General features: G+C 37.4%; 2 protein-coding genes across 5 annotated transcripts in view; both read right to left on the reverse strand.

Annotated features, from left to right (window-relative positions):
• Positions 1-17,577, reverse strand: part of LOC149253064 (kinesin-like protein KIN-14L) — a 37,434-nt gene extending 19,857 nt beyond the window's left edge. Inside the window, exons 1-3 of one of the 2 annotated variants that reach the window (XR_016267036.1) lie at positions 17,411-17,577; positions 16,916-17,220; positions 16,616-16,698 (exon numbers count right to left, since the gene is read on the reverse strand). The gene's annotated coding sequence lies outside the window, so the exon portion shown is untranslated. Of the gene's footprint in view, positions 1-16,615; positions 16,699-16,915 lie in introns of both variants that reach the window. The other variant, XR_016267035.1, reaches the window with a different exon arrangement.
• Positions 17,412-23,211, reverse strand: part of LOC149253065 (uncharacterized) — a 57,213-nt gene continuing 51,413 nt past the window's right edge. The window contains exons 4-8 of one of the 3 annotated variants that reach the window (XR_016267042.1): positions 19,596-19,675; positions 19,106-19,194; positions 18,274-18,892; positions 17,591-18,064; positions 17,412-17,502 (exon numbers count right to left, since the gene is read on the reverse strand). Coding sequence is in view for 1 of the 3 variants with exons in the window: in XM_089459866.1 (XP_089315992.1) it covers positions 19,130-19,194; positions 19,584-19,675 (157 nt within the window). In the remaining 2 variants the exon portion in view is untranslated. Of the gene's footprint in view, positions 17,503-17,590; positions 18,893-19,105; positions 19,195-19,583; positions 19,676-23,211 lie in introns of those variants that run through there. The other 2 variants (XR_016267041.1, XM_089459866.1) reach the window with 2 other exon arrangements.

The following is a 23,211-nucleotide window of genomic DNA, read 5'->3' on the forward strand; positions in this document are numbered from 1 at the left end:
TATTCATTATTGAAGTGAAGTCTAAGGTCCATGAAGCAATACTTCGAAGCATGTGGAAATGAATGAAGGGAAGTTGGACGAAGTTGGGATGTTTGCTTAGGTTATGGCCCTTATTAAGGATTTTCAACTCCATCCACTCATGTAGGATACCGAACACCTCGTATGGATTTCAAAATGGAAGCTTTTAGTTCTTTAAATGAAAACATGTTATGTGCCCCCATTCTTGTCCGTTTGTCCTGCTCTACCTATGTCTTTGTTCCACCATTGCACCCATAAGGATTCTCTCCAAAGGTGTCTCCCCTCTATAAATGCTCGGCATTTTCAATAGAATCCTCTCAATAGTGGAACCTCCCACTATTAAGCAGGGAAACCAACTACGATCTACTATCCATCGAGTTAGATACCTTCCCACATGAATGATATTTTTTATTTCCATCAAAGGAGTAAAGACCCTACCACTCCCTTTGTACTACTCAGCTTATGTTTGTGCCACATGCTGAGCATACTCAGCTTATGTTTGTGCCACATGCTGAGCAAATTCATCAGTAGCAATATTTTTTATCAAGATGATTCGAGCTTGTTGATTCAATTTCAAAAGCATATAATCCTTTCATTACCCATCATTGCGCATAAATGTCAAGTCGTGTACATATATTATCATATTATGTATATTGGTCAAGTGATGTAATTGATGTGGCAGTTCAATGTGGTCGCCTTAATCCACGTCATTACATGCATGACTAGTTGTGGCAAGTAGTATCCATAGTCACCCTATCCATCTAGTAGTAAATTAGTAACCTCTAGTCCTCCCCCTTTGGGTCCTCTTGTTCTGAAATCTCCTTCCTCTCTTCATGTCCTACCCCTTCCCTCCCTTTTGTCTATCATTAACATTTGTCTCGATCTAGGCTTTGGGAATCTCTATTAAGTGGTATAACTCTTCTCTATCTCTTGCAGAAAATGGCTTTGTTAAACGCAATTTTAGTTGCGAAGAAAAAAACTTAGCTCAATTGTTGCTTCAACAATAATCACCACATTAAAAATAGCACTCTCATTTGTTTTTTCCAGTTGAATCTTCAATTATGCTTCTTCTCGCGGTAGCTAGAGTTTGTTCCCTCACCTTAAGCATATATAGTCACCAGAGCTACTATTGTAGATGTGCATGTCTCAATGGAAGACAGAGCATACCTAGGTTGTACCGAATGTTGGGAAATTAGGGAATTGTAATGGCTGCTCCAACAAAGAAAGTAGGTGGAACGGGGAGGAATGTTGAGTCTAGTGCCTTGTCCTCTGCTTATGGCTTTGGATATGCCTTAGATGCCTAGGATGACACTAGAACTTACTCACAGTTCAATTGATGGTCTATTTGTGAGGTGGTGCGTCATCTGAATGTGCTACCACAAATTGTTAGAGAATTGACACACCCACAATTCTTAGAGAATTGTACTGTGGAGCATCGATTGTAGCAAAATCTGCAATTTGAACAAGACTACAATGTTTCACCTACAACATGGAATACAATGAATTACAAAGCATTAATTGCAAGGAGCTTTGCAATCTCATAATTATTTAATATAACAAGCCTACATAGTGACCAATACAAAAATTAGTTTTTTAAGTGATTAATTATTCCTAACAATTAAGTAAAATAAATACAGACTCAAGATTTAAGTCAAATCATGTAAGAATGCAATCCATTAAAAAGAGATTTTAAATTTCAAAAATATAATAATGAATTCTTTTTTTCTAAATAGATAAAATAAATGTTAAAATTTGATAAAACTTAGAATAAATATGATAAAACTAAGCAAACTAATATATGTTCAAAGGATTTTGACTGCTACGCAAAAAGTATAGTCCTTGGCTAGAGGGAGGGACTAAATATGTCTATAATTAATGTAACAACCCTAGTTCCACCCCCCGAATGAGTAATGTAACAACCATGTTAAAAATGTGTTGGTTGGTGAGCCTAAGACTCATGAGGTTGGTAAGCCTCTCTGTGTATGTACATGTTAGGCCAATGGGCCAAGTTACAAATATGATTAAGGTCGATGTGCCTATGTAAAGGGTCTGAGGACCTTGATTATTAGGCTAGTGAGCGAAGACATAATTAATAGGCTAGTGAGTTGAAAGTTGCTTCTAGGGCAGTACGCCCACGTGTATGTGTGTTTATGTGTTGGGACCGGTATGCCCGCATGGTTATGGTTTTATATGCTATGACGCTGAGAGGCCTAGTGTGGTAAATATGTTTAATTTATGAATATCAATAAACACATAATGGCTGCAAATAAACCTAGACAAAGGAGTATGGGGAGCCCATGACTCCATGGCATGAAAAGAGGTGTCGGGATGAAAAAGTAATATTTTAATATTATAATAAAATATTATTACATTAAATAAAGGAGAACTATGTTTATAAAAGGGGGTTGTTGGTTACTTAGTCATTCATTAAAGAGGAATTTTTCAGTGATTCATGGTTATGTACCAATCAATGAACACAGTGTGGGTTCTAGAACTGATTAGGGATTTTTAGTCAGTGAATTTTGTGCTTGGACTCAGAGACTGAATGGAGTTCAAATGATCAGTTGGTGAGCCTTGGAAGGTGGGCACCACAACGGGACTGGCAAGTCCCAAAGAAGAAAGTGCCACTTGGGTTCTGGAACTAACTAGAAGCCAAATCGTTTATGGCCTAAAAGGGTGCCTAGAAGCCCTGGAAGCAGGACAAGCTCTTGGAGACCTGTGCTAAGAAGTTCTTGGCTCACTGTGAGGCACCCTGGAAAGTGGGCATCGCAAAGGGACTAGCAGGTCCCAGAGAAGGGTGTGCCACTTGAGCGCAGATTCAGGGGAGCAGTGTGCAGTGGTTGGAGTCATCATTGTTTGATTGGTGCCTTGGCCATGGATATGTTATTATTATTGGTAATGTTGTTTGTGGAGTTGGAGCCCTAGCTCAAGGGTGACCTACAGTTGAGAGTTTATGAATGATTGAATCGCAAGGTCTATGGTTAGGAGGAATGTCAAAGGTCCGCAGCCAACGGAAACATTCACAGATAAGTATTTGAGAACTAGTTTTATGTTTATTCCGCTGCATTTACATATGGTTCTATAATATTGTGGTTAATTGTGCTTAATTTGTGTATTGTGGTTAAATTATGCTTATATTTTTTGTTATGGTTGGGAACAACGAAATCTATATATATATATATATATATATATTTCTGGTTCAATTTTTGCCTAGGATATTGAGTGAAAAGGTAAAATTCCAAGGTGTGTTTGAGTGGCGTCACCCAGGGGTGGCAGGGGACGTTACAATTAAACATCATAAACTAATATTCTCCAAATTGTACATAGAGAACTTAATTGGCTTTATTTAATATTAAATTTATTTACAACCAAGTCCATTATCAATAATTGACTTGTTTGCTTGAAAATTTTGAAAAATTTCATGCGTGGAAGAAGGCAAATAAATGTGGTCACTCTGCCTCAAACTAGCACAATCACGCAAGGGCAATCTTAATCCCAATAAATGTGGTCACTCTTCCTCAAACCAGCACAATCATGCAGAGGGAAGGACCATGCACCCGCATGATATGAGGGTTATGGATCTTAACCCCTAAGAGAAGCATCAAAAATAGGTTATTTCCCCTCCACCACAATATCAATGGCTAGAAGTCACATTACTAAGTGGAGTGGAAAAATAGAAGAATCATAGCAAGTGCATGTGGATTCGATATTCTTATGTATTTGTTGTTTTTGTTACATGCTTTTATCTCCCTTCTGTCTGGTAAAAGATCAAGTTCCTTTTAGTTGTTGTATTCTTGGGTTATTTTGAGGGTATTGCTTAGTTGTATCAATGTTGATGCCCGGGGTAGTGAGAACATTATAGAGCAGCAAAGCTTGGACAAGTGGCCACTGAAAGAAGTCACACCTATCATGAGTATAGGAGAGCAAACATGTGTGGGACCTCCACCTCAAACCAACATGACAAAGTAGGGTGAAGAACCATGTAACTTCATGGTATGACAATGATGGATCTTAACCCCAAGAGAAGGCTTCGAAATTGTTTCACCCTCTACAAAAGTCACAATATTGTGTGAGTTGGCAAGATGAAAGAATCCTAGGAAGTGCCAAGTAAATAAGGTGTTGAGAATGAAGAGAAAGACATGGCTTCGATCTTCTAATGCATTTGTTTCTTTCAAGGCATAATTTCCCTTTTTGTCTAGTTAGAGACCCTATTTGGTTTTAGCTAGTCTATGTTCCTAGGTTTTCTGAGGCTTGGTCTTAAGACAAGTTAGTGTGTGGACTTAAGGCCCAATGAAAGTTGATTTAGGAATGGAAAAAATATATGTAGGATGAAGCATGAGGCTTCGTCTCAAGATAGGTTAGTGTGTGAATTAAGGCCCAACTAAAGTTGATTGAAGAATGGTAGAAAAATGTATGTAGGATAAGGGCTAAAGGGAGTTGTTGGAGTGAGGTCAAAGTTGGATGCACTCTTTCCTAGCCTTCTAGGAAGATAAATTTTTTATGTTCTTTGTATTGCCTAATTGTGATAAGTTCTCATCAAAGATGCATTCCTCCATGATAGAATGATGGAAGAAGCCCATGATGCTTTTGGCTCCTTCATAAAAACATGAAGCAACCATATAGAAAGTTGTAGATATTATGGGGCCAAAAGGACAAATGCATTATGTTTTAATGATAATGTTGAGATTGAAATGCACACGTAGGAAACCCACACTCTCCAATGGCACAAAGTGCTTAGTACCCCTCCCAATTGTAGATGAAAACTAGTATGGTCATAACTTGGATTGGAAAAATTGTTGTGATTCATCCATATCTACAAACACTCTACTCAATTAGAAGCAATTTTTCATGAAGCAACAATATAGAAAGCTGTAGATATTATTATGGGGCTAAAAGGACAAATGTCTCATGTTTTAATGAAAATGTTGAGATTAAAAAACCTACACTCTCCAATGGCACAAAGTGCTTAGTACCCCTCCCAAAGGTAGATGAAAACTACTATGCTTAGTACCCCTCCCAAGTGTAGATGAAAACTAGTATGCCATAACTTGGATTGCACAAAGTGCTTAGTACCCCTCTCAAATGTACCCCTCTCAAATGTAACGATGAAAACTAGTATGTCATAACTTGGGTTGAAAATTTTGTTTTGTTTCATCCATATCTACAAACTCTACTCAATTAGAAGAAATTTTTGCTTATGCTTGAATATTCCAATTACCTTTGTTTACCAATATTGCATATGTCTCATGTTTTAATGAAAATATTGAGATTGAAATACACACATAAGAAACCTACATTCTCTAGTGGCACAAAGTGCTTAGTACCCCTCCCAAGTGTAGATGAAAACTAGTATGCCATAACTTGGATTGCACAAAGTGCCTAGTGCCCCTCCCAAATGTAGATGAAAAGTAGTATGTGATAACTTGGATTGAAAATTTTGTTTTGTTTCATCCAAATGTACAAACTCTACTCAATAAGAGGAATGTTTTGCTTAAGCGGATTTTGGATCAAAACATTATGGAACGACTTTGTGAAAATGAACATAAAAAGGGTCTTGAGGGAGATGAAACATCTTTAGAGCAAGATGTCTTGGCTCCCCATTAAGACAATGTTGTTGGACCCATTAATGATGTCTTTGTTGTCTCAAAAGGAAAAAATTATGGCAGCAATAATGGAGATAAAGACATTGTTGAACTTGAAGAAGACACTTATGAACACCACCACAAAGACGGTGTAGAAGATATAATTGCCACAAATCTGTAGCAAGGGCAGCCCATAATCCTTTTGAAGACTCTGGTTATAATGTGATTAAAAGGGGATTTTGGATCAAAACATTATGGAAAAACTTTGCGAAAAATATGATGACAAGGGTCTTGATAGAGATGAAACATCCTTAGAGCAAGATGTCTTGGCTCCCCATGAAGACAATGTTGTTGGATCCACTAAAGGTACTACTGACCCGGAAGAGAACAATTTTGATGACCATATGTGCCCTTATCTATTTGTTCACCTTAAACAGAATGGGGAAAAGCCATACATAATATGTTTCGGTGGAGCACCAGTTTTTGATGACTAGTATCATGATGAGGGCCGTTTCTTGACATTCTTCATGTGAGAGACTACAGCCCTGGTCCCCTAGAAGACGAATATAAGAGAACTGCTGGCAGCTTGGAATTATATTTGAAGACAGATTTTGAGGACGGACCTTCACAAACACATTTTGGTTGCAGTTATGGGATGATTAGGGGCACCTATACCCTTGTATAAACTAATGATGGATTTGGTACTCTAGGGGCAGATTTATGCACACAAACTGACCAAAACAGCTCAAATTGCCCTAGAGATTAAGCTATTGATGCCAAACATATAGATGAAGATCTTTTAGAAGTGAAATAGCAGCACCCTTAACTTGCTGAAAATTGCCTAAGAGCAGTCAATATTTTAAGAAATTGTTTGGAAAACCCTTGGTGATGGAAGCACATATTAGCAGTGCAAGTTGTAACAAGATGTGCATCTCAAATCTTAGGGAAGAAGGTCAGTTTTATGACAAACACAATGACAAAAACCTTAACCTCAAAGCTGGTCACACAAGGACATATTTATTGCATGCAGATTTTGTTCTTGGATGATGAGATTCTAAGGTTCTCAAGCACCTCCAAGAATGACACTTCTCTCCAAGTTGAAGCTAGATGTTACACATCAATGTCTAGGGGAACTGTAGGAGTCCTCAAAATACCTTTTTGGAATAATTAAAAAAAAAGGAATAGATGATGCAGCATAGAAGCTTGCCATCAACAGGTCAAGAAAGAAGTTAAAATCGGTCATTAAAGAGCTAACCTTGAGTATGTCAGCTTCCCATTTCTGTTGTACTAAATTGCCATATCATGAACTCACTTCGAAGAGTCATCAGGTTACATAACATACTCCATTTGCAGATCGACAATATGCTTTTAATGCTAGATGGAGCAAACTGCAAAATATTGGCAATGTTGATCTTTGCATTAATAGATTTGGTTACTTGGGTTACAATGTAGTCTGGGCAATGGTTCATTCTGTACATACTTTATTCTGAAACATTGTTGTCATCTTCTACAAATTATATCCAACTACCCAGTGTCCTAGAAAGACACAATAAGAATGGAGACTTGTTTGGTTGTGATTTTACATGTTGTAGGGAGGAAGGCATTGATGCTGGTTCGTTTGCAAGGGAATGGCATCAATCATTGCCAAGGATAAACATCATTAGTTTTGTTGGCAAAGAAGCAACATTCCAGCCAAGCTCTAATTCTGTCCACCAAACAGAATGTCTACCATACCTTAATCTTACATGCATGGGCACGCTTCATAAATAACATGATTGTCATGTCTAAGTCTACAACGTGACCTTAGTTGGAGAATCATTCAGTTGATGATAAAATTGTAGGGTTCAAGCAAGCAAATAAAGCACTTCTAATAAAAATGTAGGACTATTTACCAGACCTGCATGAAATGGAAGGTCGCATAAATGCACAAATTGGAGACATAGATCCAATACTAAGGGAAAATCACATATATAGCACCTTAAAATAATTTCAAAATAGAATTTCTTGGTCCAGACTCTGAAATAGACACTACAGATATAGTTGCCATTGTGATAGATGTCGCTGTATAGTTTTGGAGAACTGAAATTGTTGCCTGCCCTTTCCTAAATGAGTTGCTAAACAACACAATATATTGGTCCAGACTCTGAAATAGACACTACAGATATAGTTGCCATTGTGATAGATGTTGCTGTATAGTTTTGGAGAACTGAAATTCTTGCCTGCCCTTTCCTAAATGAGTTGCTAAACAACACAATATAATATCTAGATTCTATATATATATATATATATATATATATATACGGGATGAAGAGGTTACATTGAAATCATGTCCTAAGGCAGTGAATGCTCATCCAGTATCCAACATTGTCATTAACCTTAAAATGGAAACTACAACTGATCTACTACTATTATATTATGCGTATTCTGCAACAAAGTAGTTTCTTTACTACTATGAGTCTATGACCTTAAGCTGCTGAAGTCAAGAGCAAACAACAATGGTTGACAATGCTGGTATATTTTTTGCTATGTTTGGTAAGGTCTCCTGAAGGAGGTTTTTGGGTTGAGAAACAGTCTGAAACAAGGTGAAGACAGAAAAAGTGCAACCTGACCTCAAATAGATGTTGTAGAACAGAGTACCAAATGCACCTTGCGATGAAGAGAATAGATATTAAAATTGACCTATATAGTCGACTTCATCTACCAGTTGCATTAATATCTTTGCACAAGCTGACCTTAAAATGCAAGATTGAAGGGTGAGTAGATTTTTGGCCGCCCTAAATGACCAGGGCAACTCCAATATGATTAAATTTTGGTTAGATATGAGAAAATTGGAGAGCTTATTCTATCCCCAAATAGATTAGGCCAGCCTACATGTCTGCAGTGTGCACGCAAAGAAGATTAGAAAACCACTTGTACACTTTGGATGATGTTTGAAGAATCCAATTGTTGATTTGTGGAGGACAAAAATGTCCACACTGGAGTTTAGACATGGCTTGTTGAAGCCCCTATATGTGTGCTTTAAGGTCATGAGAAGTTGATTGTTTGACAACTGGGGTTTGTGTGTCCACTTTGGAAACCCCCTACCCCTTTGTTGTTAGAATTCCATGCACCCTATGATGGATAAAGTTGTCATTGATGCCAATAAAATGGCATCCTAAGTGCATTGTTGAAGCATGCCCTAGATGAAACCCTAGGCGTTGATTGCAAACCTTAGGTGCCAAGGAGGAAACCCTAGCATCGTTGAAGATGACAACTTTGCATACCAAATGCATTAATGAAGCCATATGACAAAACCCTATCCTTATTGGCCAACCCTAGATATATTTGCTAAATGCTAATAGTGCATGAAACTCTTGTTGAAGAAGATGAAACCCTAACCCTTATTGAAGATGATGAAACCCTAAACTGCATGCCTTAGAAATGCTAGCCCTAAATTAACGTAAACCCTAGTTGTTTATACCCTAGCTTGCAAAACCCTAAACCTGAATTATTTGAAGCTCTAAGTCATAATGTTAAACCCTAGTTGTTAATATGAAGTCCTAGCCTTGCTAAATACACATGACAAACCTTTGATGCATACCCAAGTAGAGGCATAACCTAGTTGAAGCATACCCTAACATGAATAAAGTCTTTGATGTATGGATGATGACCTAAGTGCATTTTTGTCCTAGATGAAAAATCATGAAGCCTTAAAGTGTTTGGAAATCCTAGCCCCTAAGATATCCTATGATGGCAAGGCGCAATAATGAATGATGAATAAAGCATGATAAGTGCATGCAAATCCTAATGAACAAAGATGCTTTAAGCTCTCACCACTTGTAGCAGCCTTATGATATATCCACAGTTCTGTTTCTCCTTAAATATAATAAAAAACAGTCTAATACACAAGTCAGCCTACACAGGTTCAGGTCAACCTCCGTCCCAAGGGACATGACTATTCAAACAAAATCAAATTAGTATAAATATATGTTTAAACTCTAATTTGGTGGAGTGTGATTCGGAGAGCATACACAAAAAGGAACTAAAAGCAGACTCAGACCTATAGCATCACATAGCAAAGATAGAGATAAAAAGAAAGTGAAGGGCAGAGCATGTCCAAAGTGCATCATTGCATTAAATACATCATTTGAGGCAGCGACAGCTCAAGAAAGACAAGGCCGAGTAAGTTTGAGGATAATTTGTGGATCTTTTTGTGACTTTGGCAAGTCTGAGTAGGAGCAGAGGCAGGTCGCATGAGTTAAAGGTAATTATGGGCTATTTGTACATGGTTTAACAGTCGTTTAGAGGCCGAAGTTTGTTGGGCTAATTGCAGAAGGCCTGAGCCTTGTTCAGTGCCATAGAAGGGTGTCGTGAGGCCTATTTCAGGGCTAGAGACTAGCCTGGGCACCAGCGTGTGGGAGCATGAGATTAAGAAGGGAAGATCGCAGACATCTAGTGGACTGTTGAAGTAGAATTGGAGGGTTGAACAAGTCTGTTGGGTGCCCTAACCAGTGGAATAATCGCACCTATGACCTATGGAGACAACTAACTCAGACTTGTGCACATTCATCAAAAGACAGGCAGCTCATATCTGAGGAAACACTTCAGACCTATGGCCATTCATCAAAAGACAGGGAAATCAAACCTGTGATGACATTTCTTAGATCTGTTTTGCCACGTTTGGAAACAAATTTGGATCTATATCTTGAAGTCACAACATTGAGATTCTCTTTACAAATCTTCTTTGGAGACAGTGTTATTACAAATTAAATTTGATTCAAATCTTTGTTACTAGTCTACAACAAAGTTTTTCTTGAAGGAACAGTATTAAGTGCAGACCTTGGATGATGGAACAATGTCATAAACACTAGTAAGACACCTTGAAGCATTGTTGAAGCCTTGTAGAACCAAGCATAGTTTGAAGGCTTGTTGAGACTTATTGAAAACCTGGGATTGTATCTAAAACCCGTGTTGGAGCAACCTTAGGAGACTTGTTGAAGGATCATTAAAGGCATCCTTGAACTCATTTTGGAGACACCATTATCGAGGATTTATTGAAGCAAGCAACTAGACCTTTGTAAGTTTCTTCAGCAGCTTTGAAATCTATTTTTGGAGCTTTGGAACCTTGGAGATCCTGGAGAGTATTTTGAAGAAGTTTAGTGAAGAAATCCTAAAGGATTGTTGGAGCACACCTTGGAGAGCCATATAGAAGCTTTTATTCCCTATCGGAGACATGTGTAGAAGCAAGTTCTTGAAGGCATTCTTGGAAATCGTGAAGCATGATTGAAAGCACTCGTGGATTAACTTTGGAGAAGATTGATTGGGTATCATGGAGAGTATTCGTGACACTTACTAAAGTTATTGAATTGAGGCTTCTGTGATCCATAATAGTTGTAAGAAGAACTTCGACGTAAATCACATGAGGAAAGAACTTCGGAACGCGTCGACAAAGGTCTTTCCTCATGTGATTTACGCCGAAGTTCTTCTTACAACTTACTAAAGTTTTCATTGATGAACAAAAGTTTTTTGAAGATTAATTGAGGGAATTATTGAAGACATTGTCAGGGCTTGTTGTAGAAGATATTGGAAGCCTTGATAAAAACTATTGACCTATCTTGAAGAATTGAAGCAAAGGGGGAGCCCTAGAGAATTGGAGTCCTCACGAAGACCATGTTGGAGCATAAGCCAGAATAGAGGGTTGGATCCCTAGAGGATTGGAGTCCTCAAGTTGACCAAGTTGGTGCTTGGTGAAGTACAAGTTGAAGCCTAGTTGAATTGAAGATTGAAGTCTTCATCTAGGATTGGAGCCCTGAAGTGTGATTGTACTAATCGGAACTTGAATTATTGTAAAAAAGGATTGGAGTCCTCGTTATTATGATTAATAAAAATATTTATTTGTTGTTCATTTTGTGTTTTGTTTTTTAAGTGATCTTAACTGGCATAAATTAACAATTGTAAAAGAAATATTTATTCACCCCACCTCCTAATATTTCCAACACCCTAGGTCTGGTTTATGCCTTAACTAGGAACATAAACACACTAGCAGTGCCTAACTTCAAAAAGACTTGCACAGCGGAAATATAACAACAATGAGATCAATTTAGTACACAAGAACTTATGGACCAAAACTTGTTCCTTTTTAGTCCATCAATAAGAAAACCTTAGGGTTTTCGTACCGGGGATCATGGCCCTTTAGAATCCCCAATACAATGCCAAAATATAGTTCAATCCTTTGACCAATAACCTAGCATTGATTCCAAGGCCCTTAGGCTCTCACCTACCCAAACAAAAAAAATATTAAGACAATCCTTTGCTTAACAAATCGGTTTGCTTACCTGTTGTCCTTTGAGGTGATCTTCTTTACCTTCTTAGTTTTCTTTGCTTGCAACAACCACCAACAATCTTCTTTTAGCACTAGGTCTGCTCCTTAGACCTCTGCCTCCATCAACACATGCAATTAGCACCTCTTTCCCTTGTTGTAGCACACTTAGACCCTGAAGCCTACTCTCGTGGGAAACTAACAGCCTTCAAACCTCCTTTATCTTGTTGTTGCAAATCTTAACAACCCTCAACCTACTCTATTTGCACTCAGCCAGCCTAAAACGGGCTTGTGGCCCTTCTTTTGCTATTTGTGGCCCTCCTACAACTAGGTTGCTCCAAATAGATGCCTCAATCCTCCTTTCAACCAAGAAAACATGGCTTTATTTAACAACTAGGTTGCTCCAAATAGATGCCTCGATCCTCCTTTCAACCAAGAAAACATGGCTTTATTTACTTGCTAGCTGCAACTCCTTATTGCTCTTCCACACACAAGTGAAGTCACTTCTCATCTTGTGGTTTAGCCTTTTCTTTGGCTTCTATATATACTTGTCCAAGGGGTGTGTAACCCCAAGTGGTGTGTCCCCTGGCCTTGTTCGCCGACCTAAGCCTACTTGACTTAAAAATAAAATAAAATTTATAATATTTATTTTCTTGGGTTTCAAGCCCGCTCCTTTAGGTCCAAAACCCCAAACATTGGATGCCTCACCCACAAACTCTTCTTTCTGTGGGTTTTCTCCTCACAAGCCTAGCACCCAAGGCTTGTGGGAGTAACTCTCGAGGCCACACAATTTCAACACTCCCTCTTAGCGAGGGAGGTACTTCCTTTCCCTAAAGGTCTCTCTGCTAGAACACAATCCTCTTCCATGGCTACCCTCCAACAACCATCGTATGCTTCATTTTCCACCACAAAAGCATAACCTGCAGTGTGGATAGTATTTTTCTCAAAAGTATCCCAACTGTTACAAGCCTTCTGCCTCTTCAGTTCCTAATATGCCTTCAAGTCATTCAATGGTTCCTTCTTGTCAACTATGGAAGTCTCCTTTCTTCCCTCTGACGATGCACTCTTCTAGCGTTGCAAACTCTCCCTCTGAATCTGTGAATTCCCTCTAGAACTCGGCTCCTTATGACTCGCGAGAACCTTCTTTTTTCCTTAGTCAATAGCCTTGCTTAGTACCCCTCCCAATTGTAGATGAAAACTAGTATGGTCATAACTTGGATTGGAAAAACTGTTGTGTTTCATCCATATCTACAAACACTCTACTCAATTAGAAGCAATTTTTCATGAAGCAACAATATAGAAAGCTGTAGATATTATTATGGGGCTAAAAGGACAAATGTCTCATGTTTTAATGAAAATGTTGAGATTAAAAAACCTACACTCTCCAATGGCACAAAGTGCTTAGTACCCCTCCCAAATGTAGATGAAAACTACTATGCTTAGTACCCCGCCCAAGTGAAGATGAAAACTAGTATGCCATAACTTTGCACAAAGTGCTTAGAACCCCTCTCAAATGTAAGATGAAAACTAGTATGTCATAGCTTGGGTTGAAAAAATTGTTTTGTTTCATCCATGTCTACAAACTCTACTCAGTTAGAAGAAAGTTTTGCTTATGCTTGAACATGGTAAACACTATGTCTCATGTTTTAATGAAAATATTGAGATTGAAATACACATGTAAGAAACCTACACTCTCTAGTGGCACAAAGTGCTTAGTACCCCTCCCAAGTGTAGATGAAAACTAGTATGTCATAACTTGGATTGCACAAAGTGCCTAGTACCCGTCCCAAATGTAGATGAAAAATAGTATGTGATAACTTGGATTGAAAATTCTATTTTGTTTCATCCAAATGTACAAACTCTACTCAATAAGAAGAAAGTTTTGCTTATGCTTGAAGATTCCAATTACCTTCCTTTACCCATATTTCCTATAATAAATTTACCCATATTGTCTATAATAAATTTACATGAGCACACATGATATAAGTAGCAACAAAAGAGTTCAATTAAAACAAAATGGAACCATTAAATTACGTAGCAAAAAACTAGTGAATTCCCTCAAACATACCTCTTTCATCTTCGCCCATTACATCTGTTGAATTTTCATCAGCCCTAAATCCACAATATGTGTTGTTAACGCTTGCCTTAATTTCCACACTCATAGAACCCAAAACAAAAACCATGAACAAAGGTATATAAAAAAAATGAAAAAGAAAAAGAAAGCAGACATGAAAATAAAAAATACTAAACCACAATTTAGCATGGCCATGCTCACAAATGTAAAAAAATAACAGTAGTTGTACAAAAACAAAGGAATAGAAAAATATAGCAGCAATAAAAGCAAAAAGAAAATGAAAATAACAAAAACAAAACAAACAAAGAAAAATAGTAGACAAACTCTTCTTTACAATCCCAAAAAGCGTCTACAACCAATCAAGGACATCCTGCACATTAAAAAATAGAAGAGCATTAAATAGAGACCATAAAATATTATGACAAATATTAAATATATACTAAATATCTTTGGAGAAATATAAAACAAAGACCAACATGAGGACTTCATAGCATAGCACAGATTTTGCACCAAAAGAGAACTCACCTTTACTACTATCTTTTCACTATAATATAGTGTTGCTATATAGATAATTCAATAGTTTCATGAATCAAATTCATAACATAATCAAAACATAACTCACCATCCACCTTTGCCTCTACACTCTTCTTCGTTGCATTGCATTCATAAATAAATAAATCACAAATGATATGTGATACCTCTATATTAAATAAACACACATGGAATCATACATACCTCCTCATCTTGAGTTGTGTTCTTCATTGAAAGCACAAGTAGAATCTACAACAGCCTTCAGACTTGTCTTTATTTATCCATTGCTTAAAACCAACAAAAACCAAACTAGAAGATATCAAATATCAATGTTTTACAACTCCGACTCCGACTCCGACTCGGCCGAGGATCGACTCCGACTCCGACTCGGTAATGACTCGGCCGGCTCGATTTCAATGACTCGGTCGTTGTAAAAAATACATTAAATATTTATTTTTTTTATAAAAAAACATAATTTTAAATATTTTAAACATAATTTTAAAGATTTTCATTCATGTTTCCAAACACACAGCATTATAATATAGATGGAAGACAACATATGTATTATGATCAAAGTAGGCTCATGAACTAGGAGACTTGTTGGGGACCAACAAGTTCTAGGAGATACACTTAGCTATCTTATGAACTTGATTATAATTAGTTCGCAAGTGTGATTAATGAGCAATGTATTAGAGATCTTGATTAGATTAGACACTTCAAGATTTTCATTTAACAGTTAAGATACCAGTGCCTTCAATAACAATGCCCAAGTTATAAATTAGAAACACTTGTAAGTAAAATGCCAAGTCATAAGATGGGTAACTGCTGTAAGGAAAATGTTAGTACAATGAGATGACACAATAGATTGAACCTTTATTATGCAAACTGCCAAGGTACTTCAGTGTGGGAAATGCCCAACCAATCAATATTAACCAATGAAGCACTTCAGAACTGTTTAATGAAATAATGACAGTTGAGACAAAGAGAGCAAATGCTTTAGTTATGCACTTATTTGGGAAGCTTTCCACTTATGATTTAACAGTTAGAAACAAGTGACCAATGAGATGCAACTAAAACAAAGCTATCCAGGCCAGAGAGAACTTATGCAATATTCAAAGGTTCTCCAAATGCCTCAAACAACTCACTGTCACCAAGTATTAGACTACTCTAGCTTAATCCGTGACAAGAATGATGAGAAAAGAGCAAACTATCATAAGATCCACTCTCTGCACTGCTCCTAGGGCTCAATTTTATTGATATTCAGATCTGATATGTGTTGAAAATTCTGCAACGAGGGACTGTGTATTAGATTGCTGTCAAAGAAAATTTGTCTACCCTTATGCAAGATAGTTACCAATATGCAGGGAACAAATGTACAAGACCAATCTTAAAGCCAAGGGCACTGTCTTATACTTCAAAGATACCTCAAATCAAACCACTTCAAACTGCATTACCCTTTAGAATCCATTAACTGCATTTAACTTTTTCAAAAATCACATAAAAAGTGAATTTTTTTCATCTTTTACGCTGCCCAGCCGTAGGTTCATTGACTCGGCCGAGTCATAACGGACCCGGCCGGGTTGACCGAGTTACATATGACTCGGCCGAGTCATTGGATGACTCGGCCGAGTCATATGTGACTCGGTCAACCGAGCCGGGTTGCTGGCCGGGTCAAAGATTTTGGTGCTGGCTCGGTTCGAAACGGCCGATTCGGATTCGAAACGGGCGGGTTGTAAAACACTGTCAAATATAGAGCAAAAATTATTATCAGAGATATCAAATAGAAACTTAAACAAACAATAAAACCCTTATGAATAATCATGTTCAAAAATCAGATGTAGAGGCCAAAAATCCTAAACCCTAAATAGATAAGTAGGGAGGAGAACCATCTATGCAAAACATACATGGGTCTTCCACCATACCATAACTCCTCTACCTCTACTTTTGCCTCATCTATAGTGCATCCCACAACTCTCTCACAAAAAAATATTCAATAGTTTCATTAGCATTCAACCTTACTTTACATGCATTTCATCGTATTCACAAACAAATAAATCGCAAATGATATGTGATGCCTTTAAATTAATCAAACACACATGGAACCATACATACCTCCTCATCTTGAGTCATGTTCTTCTTGAAAGCACAAGTTGAATCTACAACAGCCTTGAGACTTGTCTTTATTGTTGCATCACCTAAAACCAACAAAAAGAAAACTAAAAAATATCGAATATAGGGTAAAAAATCTTATGAGAGATATTCAAAAGAAACTAAAATAAAGTATGAGAAACGTTAAACAAACAACAAAACTCTTATAAATAATTATATATGAAAGTAAGTACATCTTATGTAAGGCCAAAAATTGTAAACCTTAAATTAATAAGAAAAGAGAAAATTCTATGCAAAACGTACATGGGTCTTGGACCATAACTCCTCTGCCTCTACTTTTGCCTCATCTACAGTGCATCCCACGTCTCTTTCACAAAAGGATATTCAATAGTTTCATTAGCATTCAGCCTCACTTTACATGCATTGCCTCTAAATTTAAATAAACACACATGATATAATTTTGAAGCAACAATTGAGTTAATTTAAAACACCATGGAATTATAAAACTATGTAGACAAAAGCAAGTAATACATACCTCCCCTTTACCTTTTTCCTCTACATGTCTAGAATTTGCATGAACTGTAATCCCACAATATGAGCTACTAGGTCTTCCATTAATTTTCCCATCCATTGAATAACAAAAAAGAGATATCAACCACACAAGATATTTTGTGAGAAATATGATGCAAAAATTGAAATATCAAATACACAAAATATCTTGTGAGAAATGTGAAGCAGTCTGGGAACCATTGTATTGAAATGAGAAAATATCGATGTTGGAACTAAAAGAGAACTCACCTTGTACCTTTGCACTCTCCAATATTTCTCCAAGTCTCTCTCACACAAAAAGATTTCAATAGTTTCATGAGTGTTCCTCCACCTTCCTTTACCTAGATTTTCATTGAACTCACCATACAAATAAATCTCAAATAATATAAAATGCATTTAATTTAAAAGGACACATGAAACCATACCCACCTCCTCCTCCTACTTAGTCTTCCCCTTCACCAAATGCACTTATGCAATTTGCACCATTCCTAGGACCTGCCTCTATATCTCCACTTCCTAAATCCAACAAAAACCAAACCATAAAATATTAAATGAAAACCAAAAAGTTCCAAGACAAACAACAAATATCTTATAAGAAATATTAAACAAACATTGAAAAATATTATAATAAATCTTAATCATAAGCCAAGACCAAAAATAATTATCAATAATATTATGCAAAAACTACATTTTATTCAATGACCAAAAATCATAAACCCTAAATAAGGAATGAGGGAGGGAGAACCATTGTATTGAAAATGAGAAGATAAGCATATCAGAACCAAAAGAGAATTCACCCTCTACCTTTGCACTCTCCTACACTACTCCAAGTCTCTCTTACACAAAAAAAAATCAGAATTTTCAACATTGTTCCTCCACATTTGCTCGGCCACCTTCCTTTACCTGCATTTGCACTACATCCAATAAATAAGACAATTCCAAATAATAGAAAATGCATATAATTTAAACAGAAGTACATCTTATGCTATAAAAAAGTAAAAACCCCAAATTGGCAAGTAGGGTGGAAAACCATGGTATCTAAACCAAGATCTAGGAGGATTTTATCATAGAACATACATGCTACATGATCCTTGCACCAAAAGATAACTCACCCTCTACATTTGCTTCTACTTTTGCTATAGTGTTCCACGTCTCTCTCGCACAAAGATATTCAATAGTATCATTAGTGCTCATTCACCTTTCTTACTTAGTATTGCATTTAAATTTCAACAAACACATGATATAAGGATGAAGCGACAAATCGGTTAAATTAAAATGGGCATGAAACGACATAATTATGTAGTAGCAAACAAGTAAATTCCCCTTATACATACCTTTTTTGCCTTTGCCCATAAACAAGTAAATTCCCCAATTACATACCTCTTCACCTTTGCCCTCTACACATGTGGACACCACATCAACCCTACACCCACATTATGGGTTGTTAACGTATTTCTTGATTTCTCCACCCATTGAATCAAAAAAAGAGAAAAATAAATCAAAAGACACTAGAAAAACAGAATATTAAACCACAAATTAGCATGGCCATGCTCAAAAAGTCAAAGATATAAGAGCCACAACAATTAAAAAACTAAAAAAAGAAAACAGCAATAGTAAAAAATATCACCAACAATTAAAACAAAAAACAAAAATAACAAGAAAAAGCATAAAAAGACAAACAAGAGTATGCTTTACAACCCCAAAAAGTGTCCATGGCCAACCAAGGAAACCCTGCACATCAAAAAATAGAGCATATTAAATAGGGACAAGAAAATATTAATCTGAAACAGAGACCAAATATCTTATGAATAATCTTATGCACCAAAAGATATATCTTATTCAAACACCAAAAATCATAAACCCTAAATAAGTAAAGAGGGAAAAGAACTATAGTGTTTGTTGCAGGAAGATTATGAATGGATTTTGCACCAAAAGAAAACTCACCTCAATGTTTGTATCTGCACTCCACTATAATGTCTCTCTCAATGAAGATATTTCAGTAGTTTCATTAGTGATACTCTGCATTCTTTTACCTACATTGCATTGCACTCATAATTAAACAGATTACCAATAATGTAAAATGCTTCTAATTTAAACAAACACATGTATGTGACCATAGCTACACCACAACATTCACCTTTACCCAGTACATCTATGAAATATATTGGACCATTAGGACCTATATTAATCTCCCACCCACTAAACTAAACAAAAAAATATTAAATAAAGATCAAAATATCTTATGAGAAATCTTGAAAAGACATAAAAATAAAAAATAAAAAATATTATGCAAAATTAATTACATTTTATTCAAAGACCAAAATCACAAACCCTAAATAGCCAAGGGAGGAGAATTTTTAATTTAAATGAGAACAATTTCATAGCATAGCATACATGGGCTTTCCACCAAATAAGAACTCACCATCTACCTTACCTCTGTTGCACTGGCCCACATCTCTCTCACAAAGATATTTCAAGAGTCTCATCAAAATCCTCCTCCTTCCTATACCTACACTACATCACATCTAAATTTAAACAAATTAGTCATGCTAAAAAATGTTTAAATTAATTAAAAACAACAACAACAACAACGATAGCGAAAGATACACACAACAATAGCAAAAAACAAGAGAAAAAACTAAAAGGAACAAATAGAGAGAATCGGTAGAGACAAACTCTACTTTGCAAAATCAAAATGCATCCACATGCGAATAAAGAACACCTTGCATAGCACAAATTAAAGTAAAAGAGACCAAAAAATCTTATGAGAAATATGTTCAAAATAGTAGTGAGAAAGGTCTTCTTGACTTGCACCTTAGTCAAGAAAGACCTTGATCAATCCTTCTTTAGCTTGCACGAGTTCGAGGACGAGTCATGGAGCAGTTAACTCATGCATAGAATTTGGAGGCTCAGTTTTGTTTGTCTCCAAGTCCGAGTTTACATTTGGAAAAGGACGAGTGAGAGTTTCAATGTCTAATTGAGGCTAGGACGAGTTAGAAGAGTCAGTTCGACTCAGTTAACAAATCAATCACAAGTCCGAGTTCTAAAAATTAACTTGCCAGATTTAGCACGAGTCAAAAAGACTAAGGAGGTCAAAGGCACATCATTAAACCATTAGTGTTGAGCACGAGTTTGTATGAGAAAGAGTTCTTGCTAGCAGAACGTGTAAGGAGCAGCATATACACATTTTGAGAGAGAGAATTTCCATTGTGATGTGCGCTAGGATTTAGGGAGAAATTCCTAAGAAATAGGGGCTTAGATCTACGCTAGGAAATAAGGATTTCCAGCGCTAGTAAATAGGATCTAGAAAGCACAAGGAAATAGGAGTCGTGTCGAGTTCCTGTAAGGAGGTTTTGAGTTAAGTATTAGAAGTGAGAGCAGCTTTGGAGAAATTCCTAAGAAATAGGGGCTTAGATCTACGCTAGGAAATAAGGATTTCCAGCGCTAACAAACAGGAGCCAGAAAGCACAAGGAAATAGGAGTTGTGTCGAGTTCTTGCAGGGAGGTTTTGAGTTAAGTATTAGAAGTGAGAACAGCTTTGTTTTCTGTTGAAACAATTTGCCTTGTAAATAATTTTGTTTGCTCAATTTTTCTCAATAAAATCTATTTGCAAGGAGAGGGTTTTCCCAGTTGGGTTCACTAGAAAAATATTGTGTTATTGCGTGACTGTGTTCTTTATCTCTGTGTTTCTTTTATTCCGCTGCTTATCTATCGTAGAGAAATCCTGTGTCTTGGTGCAAAAAAATTAGTTTCAGATTTGTCATCATAGCAGTTGCAGGATTTCGTGGAAATTTCACAAGGTAACAGAGCAACGATCAATATAAAGACCGGCACCAAGATGAGTTTGTGACTAGCGCAGATCAATCAAAAGGTTAGCACTAGATTGTGAAAAAGAGCTCTCTGGGTAAGCAAGATAACATTCCAAGGATTGACATCAGAACATTGTTTAGAGGGAGCCTCTAACTTTGTCTCTTAGAAAGGGAGGATCATGACAGTATTGGAGGCTAATGGGGTGGGAGACTTCGTCAAGAACGTTATACTACCACAACAAAATCCCCAAAGTTGACCCAACATACTAAGAATGATATCAGGACCAGGAGGGCTATTCGAGAAGGTGTCAAAGATCATATAGTTCCTCATATCCATGAGAAGAAGACAACCTTTGAGATGTTCAAAACTATTTTATATCTATATTAGAGTACCAGTGATGCCAGGAAACTTGCTCTTAAGGAGAATCTAAGGAGTATCTGGATGAGACAAGGAGAGCCCATCGTCACATATCTTTTGAAGTTCAATCGGCTTTGAGATGAGCTAGGTGGTGTGGGTGTCATTGAAGTTCACTCGGGTTTGAGATGAGCTAGGTGGTGTGCGTGTCACTGTACCTAAGCAGGACCTTGTCAGTTTTGCTTTACTAGGACTTCACAAGTCTTGGTATGGTTTCCAAGATGTTGTCAATGGCAGAGAGATTTTTCCCAGTCAATAGGTTATGGACTAGCTGCGTTTAGGAAGAGATCCGGAGATGCGTTTAGGAAGAGATCCGGAGAGGGACCAGAGATGGTAGATCAGCAAAAACAGAGGACGAGGAGAACATTGCTCTGGTAGGCAAAGCCAAGAGCAAGAATAGCAAAGGGAAAGTCGAGTCTAGTCAAAAGGGCGAGAAGAAGAAGAAGGATCTTATTAAGATCAAGTGCTTCCATTGCCATGAGTTTGGGCACTATGCTATTAAATGTCCTAATCGGAATAAGGTGACCAGTAAGAATAATGTGATTGCATCCGCTGAGGTAGATGTGTTTGCTTCTCAGTTCGACAAAAAATTCTCATTGATAGCTTGCATGGCAAGCTTAGAAGGGAGCATCATGTGGTATATTGATTCTGGAGCCTCCTTCCACATCACCAGGAACACGAAGTATTTCAGGCAACTGAAGGAGAAGGACATGCAGTTTCAGATCGAGCTAGGACATGATGGCAAGTATGCATCAAAGGGAGTTGGTACTATCAGCTTTAAGAGGGAGTTTGGGAGCCCTCTCCATCTTAGAGATGTCGTCTATGCTCTAAGATTGAAGAGGAACCTTTTTTCAGTAGCAACCCTTGAGGACAAGGGATATGATGCCATCTTCAGCAGAGGTAAGGCATACCCCAAGCACTTAGCTTCTTGAGCAGTGAAGCAAATAGGTCTGAGGGTGAAGAACCTTTACAGGTTGCAGGTTGAGACATGTGCAGCAAATAGTCACAGGATTACCAGCATGCAGCTTTGACCAGCATGATGTGTGCAAGGGGTGCACACTTGGCAAGTATGCCAAGACTTCCTTTCAGGGCCGAGGCAGTAGAGCCAACGAGATTTTGGAGTTGGTGCATTCAGATGTATGCAAGCCCTTCTCTTCTCCATCTCTTATGAGACAGGGATTATGTTACTTTCATTGATGATTATTCTCGAAAAACTTGGATATTTTTTATGAAGAAGAAATATGAGGTCTTAACCAAGTTCATGGAGTTTAAGGCCTTGGTAGAAAACTAGACTGGGAAGAAGATCAAGGCAGTGAGAAGTGACAATGGTGAAGAATATGTCACCAGTGTCGTCAAGGATTTGTGTGTGAAGGAGGGCATTAGAAGAAAGTTGATAGCACCCCATAACCCTCAGCAGAACGGGGTCGCTGAGAGGAAGAACCATAGTATTTTTGGAGCAGCCAAGGCCATGTTGCATGATCACGGACTGTCTATGTTCTTGTGCGTTGAGGCATGCAACACGATAGTATTTCTGCAGAACAGGAGTCCACACAGGGTTATTGGTCGAGTCACACCAGAGGAAGCTTTCACAGGAAAGAAGCATGATGTTTCACACTTTCGTATCTTTGGCACAAAAGTCTTTTGTCATGTGTCCAAAGATAGTAGGAAGAAGTTGGAGCCCACAACAAAAAAGGGCATTTTCGTGGGATATAGTGAGACAACTCAAGCATACAGGGTGTATCTACCGGGACTCAAGAAGACGGTTCTCAGGCAAGATGTGAGGCTTGAGGAGTCCAAAGCTCTGAGGGAGTCCTTAGAAGGAGAGC

The sequence above is a fragment of the Pinus tabuliformis genome, chromosome 7, assembly GCF_031772625.1.
Source record: "Pinus tabuliformis cultivar Carrire ecotype Pingquan chromosome 7, CPIR1, whole genome shotgun sequence".
In the NCBI taxonomy this organism is placed as follows: Eukaryota; Viridiplantae; Streptophyta; class Pinopsida; order Pinales; family Pinaceae; genus Pinus; species Pinus tabuliformis.